The sequence below is a fragment of the Mastigoproctus giganteus genome, chromosome 6 (assembly GCF_048544385.1).
Source record: "Mastigoproctus giganteus isolate SK-2022 chromosome 6, ASM4854438v1, whole genome shotgun sequence".
In the NCBI taxonomy this organism is placed as follows: domain Eukaryota; kingdom Metazoa; phylum Arthropoda; class Arachnida; order Uropygi; family Thelyphonidae; genus Mastigoproctus; species Mastigoproctus giganteus.
Window position 1 is genome coordinate 66,596,845 of NC_143580.1, and position 23,122 is coordinate 66,619,966.

At 37.3% G+C, this 23,122-nt stretch overlaps 1 protein-coding gene across 9 annotated transcripts in view; it reads right to left on the minus strand.

Moving 5' to 3' along the window:
- The window catches only part of stau (double-stranded RNA-binding protein Staufen), a 260,623-nt gene that overhangs the window by 149,604 nt on the left and 87,897 nt on the right, over positions 1 to 23,122 (minus strand). For all 9 annotated transcript variants that reach the window (XR_016547104.1, XM_090376022.1, XM_090376020.1 and 6 more), the window contains exon 2: positions 14,199 to 14,264. Coding sequence is in view for 8 of the 9 variants with exons in the window: in XM_090376022.1 (XP_090232148.1) it covers positions 14,199 to 14,264 (66 nt within the window). In the remaining variant the exon portion in view is untranslated. The remainder of the gene's footprint in view (positions 1 to 14,198; positions 14,265 to 23,122) is intronic.

Here is a 23,122-nt window from a genome sequence, read left to right on the forward strand (position 1 = left end):
ACCTAGAGTACTGTATACAGGTCTGGAGGCCTCATTTCAAGAAGGATGTAGAGCTGCTGGAACGAGTACAGAGAAGGGCAACAAGATTAGTGAATGGAACAAAGGGGTGCTCTTACGAAGTAAGGCTTAAGTTTTGCAAATTACAGTGTCTGGAGACTAGGCACCAGCGAGGTGATCTGATAGAGGTGTATAAAGCCTTGAATGGTTTGAGCATGCTCAATGCTGATGGGATTCTTCCTCTAGCTCAGAATTATCACCTGAGAGGGCATAAATTCAAATTGAGGAAAGACAGATGTAGGATAGACGTGCGGAAATTTGCCTTTAGCCAGCGGGTGGTTGTTTGGTGGAACAGACTTCCATCCCTTGTAGTGGAGGTTGTTTGTTTGTTTGTTTGTTATTTGGTTTTTAGGAGCATTAGCAACTAAGGCCATATTGCTCCGGGATATGCGGTGGTCATTCCCTGACCTTTCCGCATCCTCCGTATTTGGTGGTGAGGGGCTCGAACCCCGATCTAATCAAGAAGCCTGTGCTACGCACTGCTGCTCCTTCCCACCTGGCTATGGAGGCGCCTAGTGGAGGTTGATAGCCTAAATAAGTTTAAGGCTCAGCTGGACAGGTATTTTGAACGAACAGAGGGGTGAAGTGGGTTTTTTTTTTTTTTTTTTTTTTTTTTTTGGCTGATGCTGCATAAGCTTGCTTTCTTGCATCAAATGCCTTTACTAATGCTAATGTTGGACTTACCACTGTAAATTTTAGAAAGTATACGGCTGATCTGGTATATTCGCTGCACATAAATTATTCTGTAATATGAAATCCTCTAATATACATCCTCTTTGATCATGAAATCCACTGTGCCATTTGAGTCCATAGCAATCACTACATTACTATTACCTATTACATTAAACAATGATTCTAAACATTGAATGGAAAAAGATATATCTTGATTAGGGGCCCAATAAAGAGAGACTAAATAAAAGGATGGAATTGGAGTACTCAAATTAGCACATGTTGAATACCGATTACAAAGACCCAAAATTACTGAGCCCTGCATAAACTTATTAAAAAGAACAATGGCTGTTTTTGGCTTCTCCTTCAAATCACAAATTACATGGGCCTCTACAGGAAAGCTCATAATCTTATTCTGTTTTGCAAAAGAGCTGACATAGGGCTCTTGCATGCACAAGATATCAATACCTTGATCCTCAACCACCTTTCTTATCTCATCAGTAACTGATCGACACCTTTGGGCATTGAGCTGCCCCACAAGGGGTACAAACCAACTGAATCTGATTTTCACTTCTATTGCATGTTACGCTCGAGACTCCTCAAAATGGTCTATGTTCTATTATGCTCGAGACTCCTCAAAATGGTTACTTTAACTCTGACCATGACCCAATCCTAATACAACTAGGACCACCAAGATGCATTAAAGCAGCATCTCTCATCCCATGGCATGTCCTTAAATCCTGTGATACCCAACTAGCAGTCGACCTGTCAACTCAATGAATTATTACGATAGCTCAATACACTGCCTCAAAGACAGTCGCTATCACTCCTCACTCTAGAGCATGGTGGTCCCCACATCTAAACTCAAGCTTTCAACTAAAGCAGCAACTCCATAAGCAATGGAAGCAGTCTGGGGAAATTAATGACAGAATAGCCTTTTCAAGAGCAAGAGCCATTTTCAACTGCTAAAAATCCCAGGCCATCAAGAGCTATTTTGATCGTTTGCTAGCAATAGGTAAGATACCATACACCGAACAAATCACCAATTTCCCAGAGCAACTCAATCCCCAGAGATGGATTGATTTCATAACCAGATTTTAAGACGTAGCGGGATCCAGCAGTAACCTTGACCACATATTCAATCATGACAAACAGAACTCTCTGGCAACTATCACCATATCAAAGCACCAATTCTTGACAGCCCTGAATTCAACCCTGTCCTCTACAACAGTGGGTGCTGATGGAACACCGCACAGTTCATGTTGAAATGACTGGGACCATATATCATCCAGCTCCTTGTTAGCATCTTCAACGCAGTGCTGACCAGATGCATCTTCCCCATCAATGGAATGTATATCTGATAAGGCCACACCCAAAAATAAGAACGCCATTGTTGGAAAAGCACTTCAGACCCATCTCCAAATCCTCATGTCTCCTGAAACTACTAGAAACAGCCCTCCTTCCAACTCATAACTCACATACTTCCAGATACTCCACCACAAATTCATTCTTCATTACCAAATAGGTCCACCATTACCAATCTCCTTGCCACTACCCACAGCATCCTTACAGCATTTGAGAGAAAAGAGGAACTCCTCATAACATACCTCGACATTGAAGTAGCTTTTGATGCCATTCAGGTACTTGCCCTCCTACAACTGCTTGAAGACCACTACTCTATAGGCAGGGATGCATTGCACTTCCTCACATCACTCCTTCTCAACAGTACTATCATACTACACCATTCAAAAAAAAAAAACCTATACCAAGCAAATAGCTACAAGAGTACCATAAGGGGTAGTCCTCTCTGGTCTCCTCTTTACTGCAATTATCTCCCCTTTCATAAGCCAGAGACCAGATGTACAGTCAATCCCCGTATAGCACGATAGTTGTGTTCCTAGAAACCCTAGTGCAATGAAAAATCGTGCAATATAAATAACAGGTTCTATGGGAAAAATAGGGTTAGGTGCCAATCACCCAAGATTGAATACACATTTGTAACCAAAACATTACCAAACACAATAAATAATCACAATAAAATTCTTACATATTTTAACACAATATTACAATATTTTATTAAATAATAGTCGTAATAAAATACGTATTTTGTTACGACTATTACGTAATAAAATATTGCTAATGCTTTTGCTTCTACCATAAGCAAACTTGTTCTTTGTTTGATCTTCTATCCAAACAGATGACAGCCGTTCCACCTCTTCCAATTCTTTGTGTCTTGATCTAATGGATTTTGTTACATTTGTTTGTTCCTGCTATGAAAGTTGTTTTTATTTTCTCTCCATTCTTTCTAATTCTCGGCATTGCCTCCTTTAGGCCTGTAGCACATGCAATATCACTTGGTCTTTCATTTCGCTCAAAGTGTTTCACAAGTTCACATTTTTTTCTATTGACAGAGGCAGACTGGCCATAAGTCTTACCGGGGAAACCTCGGGGGACTGGAGGCCGGTGTGAATTTGGCTATAAACCTAGTATGAGGCCGCTACAAATTTTCCCGGGTAAGAATTTTTGATCCAGTCCGCCTCTGTCTATCGATATTGCTTCTATTTTTCTTTCTAAATCTATAGCATCTTTACCAGGACACTTCCTTTACATACTTAAGTATTTTACTCATTTTTAGTGAATAAAGCACAATTACAAAATGAGGAGGCACACTTGATACACATAAACAAAGCTGAGTGCGTGTAGCAACTGAATAAACAACACCATAAAGGCAGAGATACACTAACACCTCACTAGCTCACATTTTACTAAAGTACATTTCTGGAGGTCACTACCATAAAACAATAAAAACAATTTCCTGTTGCGCTTCTGCTAGTGGAATCTGTTATAAACGGATAGTAAACTCAATCTAATTGTATTTGCGATAATACTGATAGCTGGAATTTTGTGGGTTTTTATGTTATTATGGTGAAATGCGTTTTCCTCTTCACTGATATAAAAAATAAAAATACATTTTCAGAATCTTCTCTTCATTCCTATCGCGTTGCATTCAGTTGGGGCAATTCTGCATTCGACTGACATTTCTTGTAAACACAAAGGCGATTCGTGCATAAGTGAATTCAGTTCGTGTTATATACGATATCGTTACCCTATTTATAAATCTTGTATGATCGAATTTATGTAGTGTAAACATGTGTTATACGAAGACTGACTGTATTGTATTATGCAGATGATTTAAAAATACTGACCACCATCCAAGCAAACACAGACCCTTCTAGGATCACAGAGGAAATTAACAGTGTCCTCCTCGCACTAGTGGGCTACCTTAAACAATTTGGCCTTAACATTAACCCAGCTTCAGAGGAGTGCATGCTCTACTCCCTGAAGAAAGAAACAACTATCATTTCTGCCAACATCAGTGGAATTTCCATATCATTTAGATTTAGGGGTTGTCTTTGACACAAAACTCAGATTCAACAAGCACATTGACAAACTTATCAGTCATGCGGCGCACCTGAAATGGAGAGCAAAACAACGTCCGCATTACGTCTCAGACAGGGTTACAGCAACAAAATATATCAGGACCATTATATACTCCCCACTACTTTATGCAGCTGAAATCTGGCCATCAGCAGCACCTATGATCAAAAAATCCATTTGGGCAGTGGAATATTGGTTCCTAAAATGGATAACCTACAAGAACAAGTTACCACCCCTTGTTCATACAACTGAGTCCCAGCCCCTGGGAATCCCCAGGCTGTCCTCTCTCATTGATGAAAAAAGACTGGTAATCAGAGTAAAGATGCTGACCGGTCTGATCACATCTCTTTCAGTCTGGGATCTCTGTGGCTGGAGGATTCCACCTGCCCAGCTCAGAGCCACTCCAACTATTTGCCCTCTTCATTCACAACTCCACCTATCAGATCGTTTCCTACCATACCAGATGCTCGGACGAATCCAGGACATCGACGCTGACCTTAACAAATTTACCTTCAACTTATGATATAGACATGGAATACTCGGTCCAACACACTCTGTAGACCGCAAACTGTCAGCTGCATCTGACAATTGCCAAACCCCTTAACTAATGCAGGGAATGGCAACCACAGGGGACGTAGCGCCACCATCTCTTGACAAAGCCTTGCAACCCATCGCAACCATTTAGACAGAAGTGAAACTGCACCAGTTGAAGACCCCTGTGAATTAATTAGTGAGCATAACAAGAAATGAGCCTGACAGTGCTCTTACTGTTTTCTCTCCCATGAACTGTGAGGACAATAGTCACTACTGTAAATCGTATATGTATTTGTCATTTCGTTTTATCCCTATATCATTTAATGTCATCTTGTTTTTGTTCTTTAATGTCTTATGGTATTTAACGTTTTTGTAACACCTCTTATCTGTAAACCCCTAGCCTTTTGGCCACGAAAGGAAAGTTGCAACACTCTCTCTCAATTTAATTAAATTATAACCCCCATTTTGGTTAACACTCGTGTTAGAATTAATCATTCTACAAAGATCTATCTTGTGTACTTGTACTGCTATTTCTGATGCCTTTTTATACTCAAGGCAGATAGAATTTCTCACTGAGTGATCACGTGGTCTACCCCTACGCTTACAGTTCACACAACTTAAGTTTAGCTTTGTTTGGACAATCTACGAATATATGACCACCCTGTGCACAGTAACCGCATGACACAGTATTGTGTGTGCAATACTGTGCAGAGTGGCCATACCCCAGACACCTGAAATATTTAGAGACTACCGTAAATCTTCTGTACTTGTGAGAGGCATACCCTATGCACAATTTGTCATTCCACATCAAATCCTTTAACAACTTTGGGGCAACCCCCATTACCCAGTTATTATATTTAGCCTTGGTGGCAGTACTGAATCTAAACATAATCCCTTCTCTAATTTCTTTCTCCTCATACCCATCATCTAACTTTTTCTTATAAAGGTTACTGATTATATCCTCATAGGTCAAGTCTTTAGCCACATCAAACACCAGGATGGTAGAATTCAGCATCTTGACGTTGTCCTGTTTTAAGCCCTTGTGAGAAAAGCCTCAGACTAAATCAACTTGTTCAATTCTTTGTCATTGCAGGTTTCCACTAATAGTAGTAGTAGTGGCATGTGATGCAAGAAAGCAAGTGTATAAGCTTATGCAGCATCAGCTAAAAAAAAAAAAAAAAAAAAATCACACCATTCCCTCCAAATGCCTGTCCAGTTCCTCCTTAAATTTATTTACCTGTCAACTTCCACAACGACAGATGGAAGTTTGTTCCAGCAATTCACCACCCGCTGGCTAAAGGCAAATTTCCGCACATCTATTCTACATCTGTCTTTTCTTAATTTGAATTTATGCCCCCTTAGGTTCGTAATCTGAACAAGTGGAAGGATCCCATCAGAATTCAGCATGCTCAACCCATTCAAGGCCTTATACACATCAATCAGATCACTGCGCAGGTGCCTAGTCTCCAGCCACTGCAATTTGCAGAACTTAAGCCTCTCTTGGTAACAGGATCCCTTCATTCCCCTCACCAATCTTGTTGCCCTTCTCTGTACACGCTCAAGTAAATCTACATCCTTCCTAAAATGAGGCCTCCAGACCTGTACGCAGTACTCAAGGCGTGGCCTGACCATTGCCTTATACAGAGGGATAATCACTTCCTTTTCCCTGCTAGCAAAATTCCTATATATCATTGACAAAACCCCATGACCTGCCCTGGCAGCCTGTCTGCATTGCTCAGAAAACTTCATATCTGACTGCACAATTACCCCCAGGTCTTTTTCATTTTCTACCACCTTAAGTGTAGTACCACACGGTACGTTTCTCTGGGGTTACTTCTACCCATATGCAGTACTTTGCATTTGTCAAGGTTAAACTTCAGTTGCCACTTCTTAGCCCATCTGCCCAAATTATCTAGATCCCGTTGCAGTAGCACACAACCATTACTGTCATTAACAACCCTGCCAACCTTTGTATCATCTGCAAACTTCGACATTAAGCCTGATATACCTTCATCAATATCATTGATAAATATACAAAACAACAGTGGACCTAACACCGAACCCTGTGGGACTCCACTAATAACATTAGTCCAAGAAGAGCAGCACCCATTGATTACCACCCTCTGTCTTCTCCCACTTAACCATCCTTTTATCCATTGTAGCAACTTACCCTTAATACCATTCCGCTCCAATTTGTACAATAGTCTTCCATGAGCAACAGTGTCAAAAGCTTTCCTAAATCCAAATATATGATATCAAAATAATTTTTTGCATCCAGTTCTTTGTAACCACATCATAATATCCTATCAAATTTGTCAGACAAGACTTTCCCTTAACAAACCCATGCTGTGTCTGAATTATTGCTGCAGTCTTGTCTAGATGATCCTGCAATGCATCTTTAACAAATGACTCCATTATTTTACCCGGAACAGAAGTTAAACTAACTGGTCTGTAATTACTTGTGTCACCCTTCGATCCCCCTTTGTGAATTGGGGATACATTTGCACATCTCCAGTCCGTGGGAACCTCCCCTGAGTCCAAGGATGCTCTCATAATTATGGCTAAGGGTTTGCTTAATTGGCGTTGCCGCTTCCTTTAATATAACTGGATAGATCTCATCCACCTGAGGTGCTTTTCTTATGTTTAACTTCAACAATTTCTCCTCCACTTTGCTTTCAGTTATTACAAAATCATTAAGTACCCTGCTACAATTTGATAACCTTCTGCCATTTTCAAACCTTAATAATTCCTCATGTGTGAATGTAGATGCAAAATACTCATTCAGTTTGTTTGCTATCTGAGCAGGATCATCAACAGTCGAACCATCGATGTCAAGTGGACCAATCAGATTCATCCCCTTCCTTTTAGAGTTTATATAAGTAAAGAAATCCTTGCTGTTTTTCTTAGCATATTTTGCCAAGGATTTCTCGTAACCAGATCAAGAGTATTACTTTCTCTGGTTGCCTCTCGAACATGCTGCTGCAGAAAACAATCATCCAATAAATCTAATACACCCTTGTTCTCAAATTTCTAATTTTAATTTCCTGAAAATCTTTTAATGTATTAACAAATCACATCCCTAAAATTCTGACTAGTTTTATACTGCTCACTAGTTTCCTCTGCTCTGAATAATACTTGTTGTTCTTCTTTTCAGCACCTTTCCTTTGCCTGTTACTCTCAACTCTTAAATTATCATTCATTACCTCTTGCTCATCATAATGATACTGACTTGCTCTACCCCCTGGCCTTATCTGCGTAAGTTCTCTGCTGCTCTGCCGTATTAGATATAACAGGTTTCCCTCTAACAATGTCATCAAAAAGTGTAAAGTGTACTTCCATTTCTTACTCCTTTGTTTTTAATCTTTCATTAGCAATAACCAGTGCAATTGATATTGTCTCTGCTCATGTATGCTTGCCACGATAATCTCGTTCTCTCGCACATTAGTGCCTGTGCTTCTTCTCTCTGATTCTAAGTAGAAACTGTCAATATCAGCTATGTTATCTTCTGACCGAATATCCAGAAAATCTGTAATCCTAACATTTGATAAGACACTTGACAGATCAGAAACCACGTCCACGCCCTCTTCATCAAACTGCACCCCTTGTTCAGTAGTGCAAATTACATTAACTACATTTTCAACACTACCACCACCTGCCTGTGTAAGAGAGCCAGTATTTTCAGTAACTGCTGAATGCGTATTATCACTAGAAGCACTTGTTCCACCTCCACTACTTGCTGTATTACTGGTCTTGATATTTTTACCCTTGACTGTTTTATCGATAACCTTCTTTACAGGCTCAGTGTTATACATCCTAGCAATTCTTGAAGGAGGGGAAAGCACCAATCTCCTCTTCCTTCCCCCACCTCTACTAACTTTCTTACTGTAAGATCTACCTTCCATGTCTTTTAACAAGCAGTACAAAAGAACACAGAAATAAATTACTCATTAATAAACTATAATTCAGAAAGAAACCAACCTTGCATTCAACAATCTTCGTTCCACTCAATAGACCTTAAACACTTCCAACAAATCACCATTACCATCAATAATCTGTAGAATAATCTGTTAAAAACCAAATTATCTACACAAAACAGCTATTTCTAGCTGTAAACCTCGCTATAACAATAACAAAACTTTTCATAAACTTTCAAAACACAGTTTGGCACTATTCCTCTCAAGATCGATAAACCAGTTCAACATAGCCGATAATATACTGTTTAGTGAACAAGAATACAATTAAAATATTAATAGCTTATTAAACACTGTTAGCAGAATTAGAACTCACAATAAAGAAAAGAAAAAACTTAAATTCTTCAGAAAACATTACCGGGAAAACTACACCCAATTAAATGATAATACAATCACTAATTCGAGGAGCATAAATACACACGTCTGCACTCTTCGAAGTCAACACAGTATGTAGTTGACCCCAAGACAGCACAGAGAAGATTAAGGCAGGCATTTTCATTGGTTCACAAATAAGGCAACTTTTCAAAGACAAACAGTTCAAATGTATCCTTGGTGATAGCGAGAAATCAGTGTAGAAAGACAGCAAATACAGGCAGCTTGTGGAAGATCTCATTACTTCTCATGAAAAACTGGAGTGCGAGATGTCATTGAAGATGCATTTCTTGCACTCACACCTGGATTTCTTCCCACTAAAGTGAGTGTTTCCATCAAGACATTGCAGTGATAGAACAAAGATACAAAAGCAAATGGAATGCTGTCTTGTTAGCCGATTATTGTTGAATGGTGAAAAGAGATGCTCCCGCAACTGAATAAAAGCGAAAGGTGAAAAGGTCCCATGTTTGATACAATGTTCGTAGCTACAGATCTTAATGCCATATAAATAAAACATATCTTATATAAATATAAAAACCTACTTTTTCCAAAAACAAAGCCAATTTGCCATTTTAAGCATTATTTCCATGTTTAGGACACAAAATCTATAAAATAACCTTACAGAGAACAAGATATGACCCAAAATTTGTTGCTCAGTGTTATATGCCTTGTTCACATTTCAAACCTACCTAAATACTTTCTTTTGTTCTATGTCAATATTAGTTCTCTCTAAACATTACCTATCAACAATATTATTCGATCTATTAACACTGGCTTACTATAGGTAAATTGAATTGGTTCAATCACTATACACTCTGCAAATCAATGTTCCTGCAATGATTTCATTATTTTTTTCATAATTAAACTTATTCTAAAATTGTTTCTCTAACACAAAACTGTTATTCCAAAACTGTTTTTTAAGCATGTAATGTCTTATTCTAAAACTGGCATTCTTAGTCACCTTATCTACCAACATTTTATAACCCAAATTATTTTCTTTGTTGTTAAATCATGAAAAAAAATCAGGCATATGGTATTAGCTTTCCCTTTCCCTAATTTCTAACTGTTCACTGTGCCTGGCCCCCCACCAAGAGGTTGGACAATTCTTCCCAGCTTTCCAGGGTATCTTTCAACTCTACTTTTTATTTCTGCTGTCTTATCTTCTCTTTCCACATACCAATTTATTAAAGTACTCTAGGAATTGCTATACTGTCCATCTCTTATTTTCATCTTATATTATCAATATTATTATTATTTATCAGTAGTGGTGCGAAGTGATGCAAGGAAGCAAGCTTATTACAAAAAAAAAAAAAAAAAAACCTCTCTCATATGTCCATTAGTTTGTTCCAACAATCAATTTCTGGTTGAAAGCAAATTTGCATAAATATGTCTTGAGGCCTTTCTTTTTCAATTTAAGTTTGTCTCCTTGTGCATACTATCTGAGAAAGGATCAGAATACGAACATCCAGCATCGTTAAGCTCACTCCATCAAAAGCCTTAAACACTTCAATCAGATCTCTCTACAAGTGACTAGTTCCCAAGTCCTGCAATTTGTAGAACCAAAGTCTTTTGTGTTAAGAATACCCCTTTGTGTCTTTGGCATAAAATCATTTTATGTCAGGGTATACCAAATTTTAGGCTAATAGGAGAAATTATTTCAATTGCAATACTTGTTTCTGGAGAAAACTTAGTGATGCATTTATGTGGCTGCCATTGTGCATGTAAAAAATGTAATGTTAGATAATTTTATTTCTAATTTTGATAGCATGCCATATTCACACACCCTCATTTCATTATAACCTCAGAAGAGGGGAGCAAACCAGTCCACAAAACATCAGGCAACCCCCCCCACCCATTCCTCACAATTCTTTGTAACATTCCCCAATAAAACTGTTCTAATGAATTCCAACACAGTCTTGTTTTGTTTTAGGATATTCCCTCTCTTACATAACAAATATCACAACCTTCATATATTATATTCAAATGGTTCCCTTTTACATTAATATGGATGGCAGCAATAAAATGAAACCATATATGATTAACAATTCTATACAAACAATGCAAACATCACTGTGTTAAAGGAATACATGACTGGACTTCCCATTATAAATTGCAATAACAAACAGTCATGGATAAAACAACACATATTTAGTGAATTTCCAGAAGAATTTCAATGCAAAATGAAAGTTGGACTAATTCTTGATAACCACATAGCACACTGTATTCTCTCCATGTTAATTGCATTTTCAATAGGGTTGTCTCTTGTTTCCAACTCCATCTATCTATACCCATCTCCCTTCTTATTCCTTAACTTGCTCCCTTTCCTTTTGAAAAAATTTTCATGGGCTAGCCTCCTGCACCTAGATACAAGCAGTCCACCCAGTGAAAGACTCAACCTATGCATCGTACTATACTTCAACCTATGTACCAAGTACTATAGGTTCTAATACCTTTCATATAAAAAAAAAAAAATTTAACTAGTAAATTTTCCATCTCCGTTGCAGCAGGGATGGGTGCCAAAAAGTTTTGCAGATCATTGCTCCTTCCTGGCAGCCAGGGGGCCAAATGACAACAAAACATTAAACATACATAAAAGCAACACTAATCACACGACAAGTTCAGCTAATGGGCACATCACAAGAAGCTACAGTGGATATGGGGGAACCTCATCAGTTGCAACCATATTAAAAACATTAACACTACCTTAACTGCAGTGAAATGTTTTCTCCCTTACCAAATACTACATCAGAGATTCAGCCACTAGCCCAAGGGTTAAAAAAAAGTTTAAATGTTATTACCAAAAACACATAATAGAGTGAATGTATGTGTGTACGTAATTCAAGGAGAATATGGGCTAACGGTGTGACATATGATTTTAGGCACAGTATATTTAGTACTAAACACGATGCCATACTTGGATTGCTCCTGCAGAATAGTGTCTGAAGCAGTGTTTCTCAAACTTTAGTAGCTGGCAAAGTACCACAAAGTATTACCTAATTTAGGCAGACCACCAGGACAAATACGTACGTGCGTGTGTGTGCATTCACACAAGCACACATTTGTAATATTCTGCATTACACAACTTTACTTGCCCTTCATATCTTGAACTAGTTAGGTTCAATTTTAATTTTATGATATACAGGGTCAAAAGTCACGTGCCATGGAGTAAATTATTTTTATTGTTATAAAATATTCAAAATGACCACCTCCAACTTGTGAACACTTGAATTCTTTGTGAATGATGCCTCGACATATATCAATGTCTCTTTTTTAATTTAAAAGCATTCCGATGATACTGCTCTCTTAAGTTTGTCATGTTTCTTGAGTGGTTCTGGTAAACAGCAGATTTCAAATGACCCCAAAAGAAAAAAGAAAAAAATCAAGGGGTGTGAGATCTGGTCCAGTTGAATGGCCACCAAGGTGGCATTTAACTGGGCCTCATTGTCCTGTCCACCTGTTGGAGAACTGTTCATTGGTGTAGTTTCACACAACCAACGAATAATGCAGTGGTGCTTCATCTTGTTGGAAGAACATGCTGATCCTTCATTGTAAAGGAACATATCCAGAAAATCCATAAAGTAATTCTGTACGTAAGTATGTTTCGCCAGAAACAGTGTAAAATACTGCCTCATCACTGAAGAAGATTGATACGTCTGTTTTGCAACATCCACTCATAAAACCCTCGTCATCAATCTGTGTTGTCCACCATGCAAATCTTGAATGTGTTGCACCTTTATACAGGTGGAAATGATCTTTTCGAAGAATGCGCACTACTGACTTTGGCTAATCCGTTTCTGACAACTCCCTCAGATTTTTTTGGGCTTTTTGCAAACTGCACCAACACCATCACTGATGTTTTTTCATCAGTTAAACTTTTTGGTCTCTCACTTCAAGTTTGATCAATAGCACTTTCGGTTTCATAAAATGGTTTATTTTTTGTCCAACAGTTGATTAATCAATTGGAGGCTGGTGTGGATTCTGTCTGTTAAATTCTTCAGCAACTGAATACTATGCAGCACCTGGTACCCCTTACATAAACACTAAGCTTACTCTGTCATCCTTAGATAATTTTCCAGCCAATTTTTAGCTTTGAAACAAAAAATAAATATTAATTTGGCATTTTACCATAAAAACTATCAAGAAAATGAAATATACAAGATCTCACTTAAGACAATACTTGACCTTAGGGATTCTTCCGGTCTTTCACAAGAACTGACCCCAGACCTCTCCAAACAAGTGGCAGATGATGTATCATGCTAACTAAGCTGCCTTGTGGCAGCTCAGTCAGCATGATCACTGGCTGCCTAACCTTTACAGACCCAACTTTAGGAGACACGGTGGACAGGGGAATATCAAGGTTGAACATTTTAGGAGTGAAAAAGGTTGACTGGAATCTTAGTTCCAGCCATTCCAAACCAATGAAAAGACCATGGTATGATCATAGCGAAATGAATCAACATGCCATGCGTCAACACTACAAAATGGTGTGAAATGTGTTTTCATGGCACATTAGGTCCCTGATGCCAGTGGATCAACGTTGAATGTGACAGCTTACTTGGACATTGTTGCCAACCAGCTCGTGAAGGCTGCAAGGCTAATTGTTGCCAATTAGCCTTGTAGCTCGTGAAGCCATTCTCAAAATGGCTTCGCGAGATACAAGGCAATTTCTTGATTCACTACCTGCTTGGTTGCTGAATCTCAAACTCGACTGAGCACTTGTGACATGAGGTAGAAAAATATCTATGTCATGGATCAGCTGTCACCCAATGTGAAGCAATTACAGGATGTAATTGAGTATTCAGGGACCAGCATCTCCATGGAATACTTTTAGTATCTCGCAGGATCCCAATGATCTGAAGCTGTTCTTAGGACCTAAGGCTGATCAGTGTAATTAATAAACTGGCCAATAAGTATATGTTATATTGAAACCATAAAAAATAAAAATTTCGATTTTCCCTTATACACGTTTGCCTTTCTATCCATTAAGATGGGTTAATCAAAAGTCAGTATTTCTAAAAATTGATGCAGTGCAGTTCAGAATATCCAATGTAACCACTAGACATTCTGTAAGTTAGTAATAAAATACAATTTATATACAGTATTTAATTGCATTTAACATCTATAATAATTAATTTACCAGAAAATCATGTAACATACCTGTAGGTTTACTGATGCCCTGAGGAGATAGAAGAGTAGCTGCCAAGTTATTTGGGTTCATTTTTTCTGTTTAAAAAATCAAATAACCTTATATATACCAAAAATATGTATACAGTACTTAAAAATATTAATTCAATGACCAAAATTAAAATTGTTTGATTTAATGATAAGACTCATTTTATTTCATTTATTTTTAGAAACTTTACACAGAACAGAAAAATTTTCCAGCATACGGAAAATTTCATCAGAAGTTTATTACATCATAATTACTAGGAATTTAAAAAAGAAATCAAAATGAACCTTTCTATTCTTCGAAATATAAAGAAAATAAACAAAACAAGACTAAAAAGAATACTAATAGTTTAAATGCAGATGGGATGCAATGGACCTCACACTACCAACATGAGCAAAGTAAACACTTCAACAATGCAAAGCACACTGACTGTTCAAGCTTCAGTACTAAAAGGAGTATCTATATACAACACCATCTGGTTAACAATTGCCAAAAGCACAAGCAAAGAAGGTCAAGTGTGAGAGAGTGCACTAGAATGGACCAAATGCATTTGAGTGGACCATGGTTCAAGCCCATGTGATTCCTAAACATGGTTAACAATTGTATTCACTCTAAATAATTAAATTCTCCTCTAACTTAGTAGTCATGACAGAGTGTAAACAGAAAATATAAAATGTATAATGTCACCCTTTGATCCAACTTTGTGAATTGGGATACATTTGCACATCTCCAGTCTGTGGAGACCTTCCCTGAGTCCAAGGATGCCCTCAATCATGGCTAAGGGCCTGCTTACTTCCTTTGCTGCCTCCTTTAATATAATAGATTCCATCCACCACAGGTGCCTTTCTTATGTTTAACTTCAACAATTTCTCCTACACTTTGCTGTTATAACAAAATCATTTAATTCCCTGTTAAGAGTTTGATAAGCTTCTTCTAAATAATTAAATTTTCCTCTAACTTAGTGGTCATGAAAGAGTGTACTGGCCTCTACTTCTCTACAGAATTCCTCATGTGTGAATGCAGATGCAAAATACTCAATCAGGTTGTCAGCTACCTGAGTAGAATCATCAACAATCAAACCATCGATCCAAGTAAACCAACCTGATTCATCCCTTTCTTTCTAGAATTTACATAAGTAATGACTTTACTGTTTTTCTCTGCATCCTTTGCCAAAGATTTCTCGTAATCTGCCTTTGTTTGCCTAACCTCCTTTGTGACTTTATTACAGACTTTCTTATATCTACCATAGGCATCTGCGTGTCCTGATAATTTATATGCATCCAATGCATTTTTTCTCTCTCCACAAGTCTCATTAGTTCATCTGGCATCCATTTAGGCCTAAACTTGAACAGTATCTCTTAGTTGGTATGGAAAGCCTAGTAGCTTCCAAGATTAATTCCTTGAATGCTTCCCATTTAGAATTTGCTGTTGGAAACATCATCAACAGTTGATCCCACTATATAGAATTTAAAAACAGTCTGAGACATGATTTCCCTTTAACAAATAACCATACTGTTATTGCCTTACGGCTCCACTCCTATCAAGATAACTTGCATTACTTCTTTAACTATTCATTCCATTATTTTCTCTGGTAGAGGTTAAATTTAGAAATTTGTTCTCTGAACAAACTTTGTAAATAGGGGATACATCTGCATACCTCCAATCTTTATTGAGGTTTAGGTAGAGTAATTTATCTTCCACTTTCCTTTGTTTTTATAAAATCATTTAACTCCTAATGGCTATTAGACAGACTTCTGCTAACCCACTCCTAAAGACTTCATGTACGAATGTAGATGAAAAAATGTTTTTTTCATTTTTTTTCTTTTTGTTTATTGGCAATCTATACAAAATCATCAACAGTTATATTCATATCCAGTGGTCCAAAATTTACTTTTGGTTGTTAGCATATGAAAAACACTCCTTTCTACATTTCTCTGTACTGTTAGCAAAGACTTCTCATAACCACTAGCAGGAAATTATCACGGAGTTCAACGGTGGACGATAAGAGAGAGGTAGCAGTAGTTAAAGGCAAAGGAATGGGTTATAATTTCAGGAAAGGAAATTACCATGGCTTAGATGCTACATGGCCTCTATTAACTAGGTAGATATCTCATAGAGAGCGAATACAATTGAACTATAGTATACCTTTAAAACATTAATCACAGAAGCTTTGAATGTTTATATACCATTACAAAAAAAATACTCCACGAGGAATATTCCAAGTTGGATTAATAATAAAGTTCCCATATTACTTGAGCAAAAAAAAAAAAGATGGCATGGAAAAGTTAGAGCAGTAAAAAGTACTGAAGCCTTATAATAGCTACAAATTGGTCAGTAATAGTGCCACAGAAAAGGTTAGCAAAGGCAGATCATGAGAAATAGATGGCAAAGAGGGGGGGGGGGGGATAAGGAATTCTTCACAATATATTAATGCAAAGAAAAGGCCAAACCACATCAGACCATGATGTAATGGACGTCGGATAGTATTAGATATCCCAGCTGAAGTTGCAGATGAACTCAACAGTTACTTTGCATCGATATTTACAGAAGAAAAACCCTTTGTGTTAATGAGATATTATGGGAGTGAAGTTGAAAAAAATGTAATTAATGATGTTGAAATTTCAACGTTTATTTAATGAAAAAACTTTGGATCCTACAGGCTGGTAAGGCTCCTGGGGTTGATGGCATATACCCTATAATCTTAAGGGAGGTGGCAAATAAGTACACTGAACCACTGAGGCTAATTATGAGAGCATCACTGGACTAGGGAGTGATTCCGTTGGATTGGAAACGTGCCAATGTATCTCCAATACTAAAGGTGGTTCTAAGAGTTAAAGTGGGAAATTACCAGTCAGTTCGCCTAACTTGAGTAGTAGGGAAAATCATGGAGACAATGATCAAGGGTGGAATTCAGGATCATTTAGATAGAAATGAAATTCTGAAAGATACTCAGCATGGTTTTGTAAAGGGAAAATCATGCTTAACTAATCTGGTCAGCTATTTTGACTGGGCCACTCAAGAGCTGGACTTAAGGAATAATTTCTACATTGTTTATTTGGATTTCAGCAAAGCATTTGACTCAGTCCCACATGAGTGGTTACTTTATAAGCTGGAACAGGTTGGAATCATGGGGAAAATCCTTAGATGGATAGCTGGATGGCTTCAGGGCAGGAGGCAGAGGGTTGTGATAAATGGTTATTCCTCAGATTGGGTTGATGTAAGAAGTGGGATTCCCCAAGGATCAGTATTAGGACCACTGTTGTTTTTGATTTTCATAAATGACATCGATGGACTTCTGGGGAACAGTAACCCAGAATAAATTATACACTTGGTGGAGTTGAACTAAAGCAGGTAGTGGAGGAAAGGGACTTGGGTATTACGATAGTCAGACATGAAGTTCTCCGAGCATTGTAGACTGGTTGCAAGGAAGGCACATGGAGCCCTGTCGATGATTTATCAAACAATTGCTAGTAGAGATCAGGACGTCATAATCCCATTATATAAGGCTATTGTTAGACCACACTTGGAATACTGTGTTCGGGTATGAAGACCACCTAAAGAAAGACAATGTACTTCTTGAAAGGGCATCCATATGAGGACAGACTTCGAATATGTGGGTTGCAGAGCTTGGAAACTAGGCACCTTAGAGGAGACTTGATTGAGGTGTTTAAGGCTCTGAGAGGCATAAGTAAAATGAACAAGGATGAAATTTTCACGGATATAAATGATTCTAAAACTAGGGTCCATAATTTTAAATTGTGGGGGGAGATATTTGGACTGGTTTGCAGCAAGTTTTATTTTAGCCAGCGAGTTATAAATTACTGGCATAAGTTACCTACATGGGTGGTAGAGGCTGACAGTTTTGGGGAAATTCAAAGGTCAGCTGGATAATTATTACCAATGGGAGGAGGGAAATGCATAGGTTTTCTATTTCCTTTTCTCTTATTAATTATTATTATTTTTAATTTTCTCCTTTTTATTATTTATTTATTTATTATTATTTTGTCTGGTGCAGCATAAGCCACAGGGGCTTCCTTGCACCATGTGGCCATTTCTAATACTAATACACCGTATACCCTCTGGATTTTTTTTAGGTGAATAGCGTATATCTTCTCGTGTTTGGAAACCTATATATATATATAAAAAAATAAATTAGAATGATTTAAAAAAAAAAATCAAAATAATGCCAGCAGCATGGCAAGACAGAAGAGTGAAAACGGTCAAAATTAAACATAATGATCAAACCAACAGGGAGGGAAGAGAAGGGTAACAAGAGTAAAAATAATGCTGGCATTATTTTTTTAATCATTCTAATTTATTTTTTATATTTCAAGCACGTAGAAGAATATGCTTTTTGCTGCCTGTGATGTTTGCTTTACCTTTTTATTTTTTATTATGAAAGATTCAGTTTTCAACTATCTCAAACATTATTCAAATATATGTATAAGTATACATATTAGGACTTACAATACCAGGATCCCGAATACTGGTCATTTTTCTCAAGTATTCAAATACCGGCATTGATACAAAAATACCGGTTTTTTGGTACTAATTTTTAAAAAAAATAGTTTATAATCTAATCACATAAGGGTTATAAAATCACCTTTGTGATAATGATGTCCTTATCTCTACTAGCAAATGTTCGATAAATCATCGATAGGACCCCATGCAACATTGCAACCTGCCCACAATTCTTGGACAACTTCATGTCTGACTGTATCGTAGCTCCCAAGTCCCGTTCCTCCACTACTGACTTTAGTTCAACTCCACCAAGTGTATAAGTTATTTTGGGGTTGCTGTTCCCCAGGTGTAAGACCTTGCATCTTGCTGCCACTTTTCTGACCATCCCGGAAATCTATCTAGGTCACTCTGAAGAAGCTCTGCTTGGCAGTGATCATTAACTACTCTACTGATCTTTACATCATCTACAAGTTTAGACATCACACCCTATATCCTTCATAGATGTCATTTAAGATAATCAAAAACAACAGTGGTCCCAATACTGATCGTTGCGGAACCCCGCTTCTTATATTAACCCAATCTGAGAAATAACCATTTATCACAACCCCCTGCCCGGTGCCCTCAAGCCATCGTGCTATCCATCTAAGGATTTTCCCTATGATTCCACCCTGCTCCAACTTACAAAGTAACCATTCATGTGGGACTGAGTCAAATGCTTTGCTGAAATCCAAATAAACAATGTCGAAATTATTCCCTAAATCCAGCTCACGAGTGACCTGTCAAAATGGCTAATCAGATTTGTTAAACATTATTTTCCTTTTACAAAACCATGCTGTGTATCCTGCAGAATTCCATTTCCATCTAAATGATCCTGAATTCCACCCTTGATCATTGCCTCCATGATTTTACCTACTACTGAAGTTAGACTGGCCAATTGGTAATTTCCTGTTACACTCCTAGAAACGCCTTTATATTCCAATTTACACCAATCCAACGAAATCTCTCCTGAGTCCGGTGATGCTCTCATAACTAGCCTTAATGGTTTAATGCACTCACTTGCCGCCTTCTTTAAGATTATATAGGGTATATACCATCAACCACAGGAACCTTACTCGCCTGTGGGCACGAAACTTTTCTCATTAAATCAACATGTGAAATTTCAACATCATTAATTACATTTTTTTCAACTTCACTCCGATAATTTTTAATTGACGTGAAGGGTTTTTCTTCTGTAAATATCGATATTTAAAATAAATAAATGCACAAGGCATAATACTTTAAGAGTTTGGTATCTATATAATATCGGTGTTTAGATACACCATAGATAACTCTTAATAAACTACAAAGTAGTTGTTGTAGGCATCATTTGCTGTTTCTCATATTGTGCTCTGCCTTCACGACGAGTTGCCATGATATTGCACTACTTCGAATAAGTAACTCTTCACTAATAGAGAAGACTATTGTTACTTATTCTCAGTTGAGTACCACCACCCAGACAGCACTGTTTCACGGCTATTGGCCGATCATCAGTGGGTGGGCAGGTACCCTGGTAATGCAGACATGACGACCCAGTTGTGAAGTTAATCACACAATATGAGATGCCAAGAGGTGTAGATGTCAATATTTAAAATAAATAAATGCACAAGGCATAATACTTTAAGAGTTTGGTATCTATATAATATCGGTGTTTAGATACACCATAGATAACTCTTAATAAACTACAAAGTAGTTGTTGTAGGCATCATTTGCTGTTTCTCATATTGTGCTCTGCCTTCACGACGAGTTGCCATGATATTGCACTACTTAAAGTACCAAACAATACCAAACTCTTAAAGTATTATGCCTTGTGCATTTATTTATTTTAAATATTGACATCTACACCTCTTGGCATCTCTCATATTGTGTGATTAACTTCACAACTGGGTCGTCATGTCTGCATTACCAGGGTACCTGCCCACCCACTGATGATCGGCCAATAGCCGTGAAACAGTGCTGTCTGGGTGGTGGTACTCAACTGAGAATAAGTAACAATAGTCTTCTCTATTAGTGAAGAGTTACTTATTCGAAGTAGTGCAATATCATGGCAACTCGTCGTGAAGGCAGAGCACAATATGAGAAACAGCAAATGATGCCTACAACAACTACTTTGTAGTTTATTAAGAGTTATCTATGGTGTATCTAAACACCGATATTATATAGATACCAAACTCTTAAAGTATTATGCCTTGTGCATTTATTTATTTTAAATATTGACATCTACACCTCTTGGCATCTCTCATATTGTGTGATTAACTTCTCAACTGGGTCGTCATGTCTGCATTACCAGGGTACCTGCCCACCCACTGATGATCGGCCAATAGCCGTGAAACAGTGCTGTCTGGGTGGTGGTACTCAACTGAGAATAAGTAACAATAGTCTTCTCTATTAGTGAAGAGTTACTTATTCGAAGTAGTGCAATATCATGGCAACTCGTCGTGAAGGCAGAGCACAATATGAGAAACAGCAAATGATGCCTACAACAACTACTTTGTAGTTTATTAAGAGTTATCTATGGTGTATCTAAACACCGATATTATATAGATACCAAACTCTTAAAGTATTATGCCTTGTGCATTTATTTATTTTAAATATTGACATCTACACCTCTTGGCATCTCTCATATTGTGGGATTAACTTCACAACTGGGTCGTCATGTCTGCATTACCAGGGTACCTGCCCACCCACTGATGATCGGCCAATAGCCGTGAAACAGTGCTGTCTGGGTGGTGGTACTCAACTGAGAATAAGTAACAATAGTCTTCTCTATTAGTGAAGAGTTACTTATTTGAAGTAGTGCAATATCATGGCAACTCGTCGTGAAGGCAGAGCACAATATGAGAAACAGCAAATGATGCCTACAACAACTACTTTGTAGTTTATTAAGAGTTATCTATGGTGTATCTAAACACCGATATTATGTAAATATCGATGCAAAGTAACTGTCAAGTTCATCTGCAACATCAGTTGGGGTATTTACTACTATCCCATGCAATTACATATGTATCCAATCTGATTTGTCCTTCTCTTCTTTGCATTTATATATGTGAAGAATTCCTCTTTGCTCTCTTTATTCCTTATCCCCACTCTTTGCTCTTTCCCAGACTTAGGAAAGATACTATAGTGAAAATTATACTTCACTTAATAAAACGTCTTTCTCCTTCAGAAAGTGATGAACATAATTCAACCATGGAACAGAACATCAGTGTTCTGCAAATTCTTTCCAAAATAAGAAACTGCCTGACTCCAATGAGATTTTAAAAGATGAACTTGAATCGGAAATTAAAAAAATACTTTTAACTATTTCTGCTAAAAAAGTTCAAAGCCTAGAAAATATGGACTGAGATCGTCTACAATTATCTCGGTACCAGAATAGAATCCCAAAGGGTGTTTTCTGCCACTAATAAAATATGTACCAAAATTAGGTCCATTTTAAACGATCATACTATTGATTGCTTGTGTTTCTTAAGAGCTCACCTTATTCAGACAGGTAGTGTGGTGCTTAAACATAATTAAACTTTGCAGTAACAATTTATTATTTTTTTTGTTTTTAGAATAACTGTATTTTTAATGTTTTTTTTTTTTTTTTCAGAATATTTATTTAAAACTTGAATTCAAGTAAATACAGTACAGTACTTGTTTTTTCCTTACTTTATTAACTGTCATCAAAATTTATTAAGAAAATAGTTTGTTTTTGGAATACCGGTATCATAAGATTTCGACCGGTATTGTAAGCCCTAATACATATACGTATATACAAACACACAAATATACCCTCTGGAATTCGATTAATAAGTCTGATATGCACAGTATACTCTGCTTTTCGTAACATTCATAGAGTATTGCTAAGAATGTTACGAAATGCTAATTTTACGACTACAGCACTGCTTTTACGTATTTATCACTTGCTAATATAATGAACCGGTCCACTGCCAAGCAACTGGCGATTAGGTCAAAAGTATTCTCACGAGGAGACAACACAGTCGATTCACCGTAAATTCTCTAACCCAGCAGTTCTACGCGAAACCCTGGGAGTCCCCGTGGTAAAAACTATTTTCATGTACTAGGACGTTAAACCAAGACTTCGTGGACCTCAATAATTTTTAATTGTGTAAAGGGGTCCTCAGACCAAAAAGTTTGAGAACCGCTGCTCTAACCACCTTATTTTTTTATGGAAGGGGTGAAATTTCTTTCATATACAGGCAGCCTGTCAGATGCCGATTAAATGCTCTATTCACTACACTATTTCATAAAATATATTATAATGTTTATAATATATTTTATGAAATATAATATATAATATATTACTGATTATAATTTGGCTACCGGTCGTGAAGGATACGTAGCCTGCTTGGCCTCTATTCACTACACTATTTCATAAAATATATTATAATGTTTATAATATATTTTATGA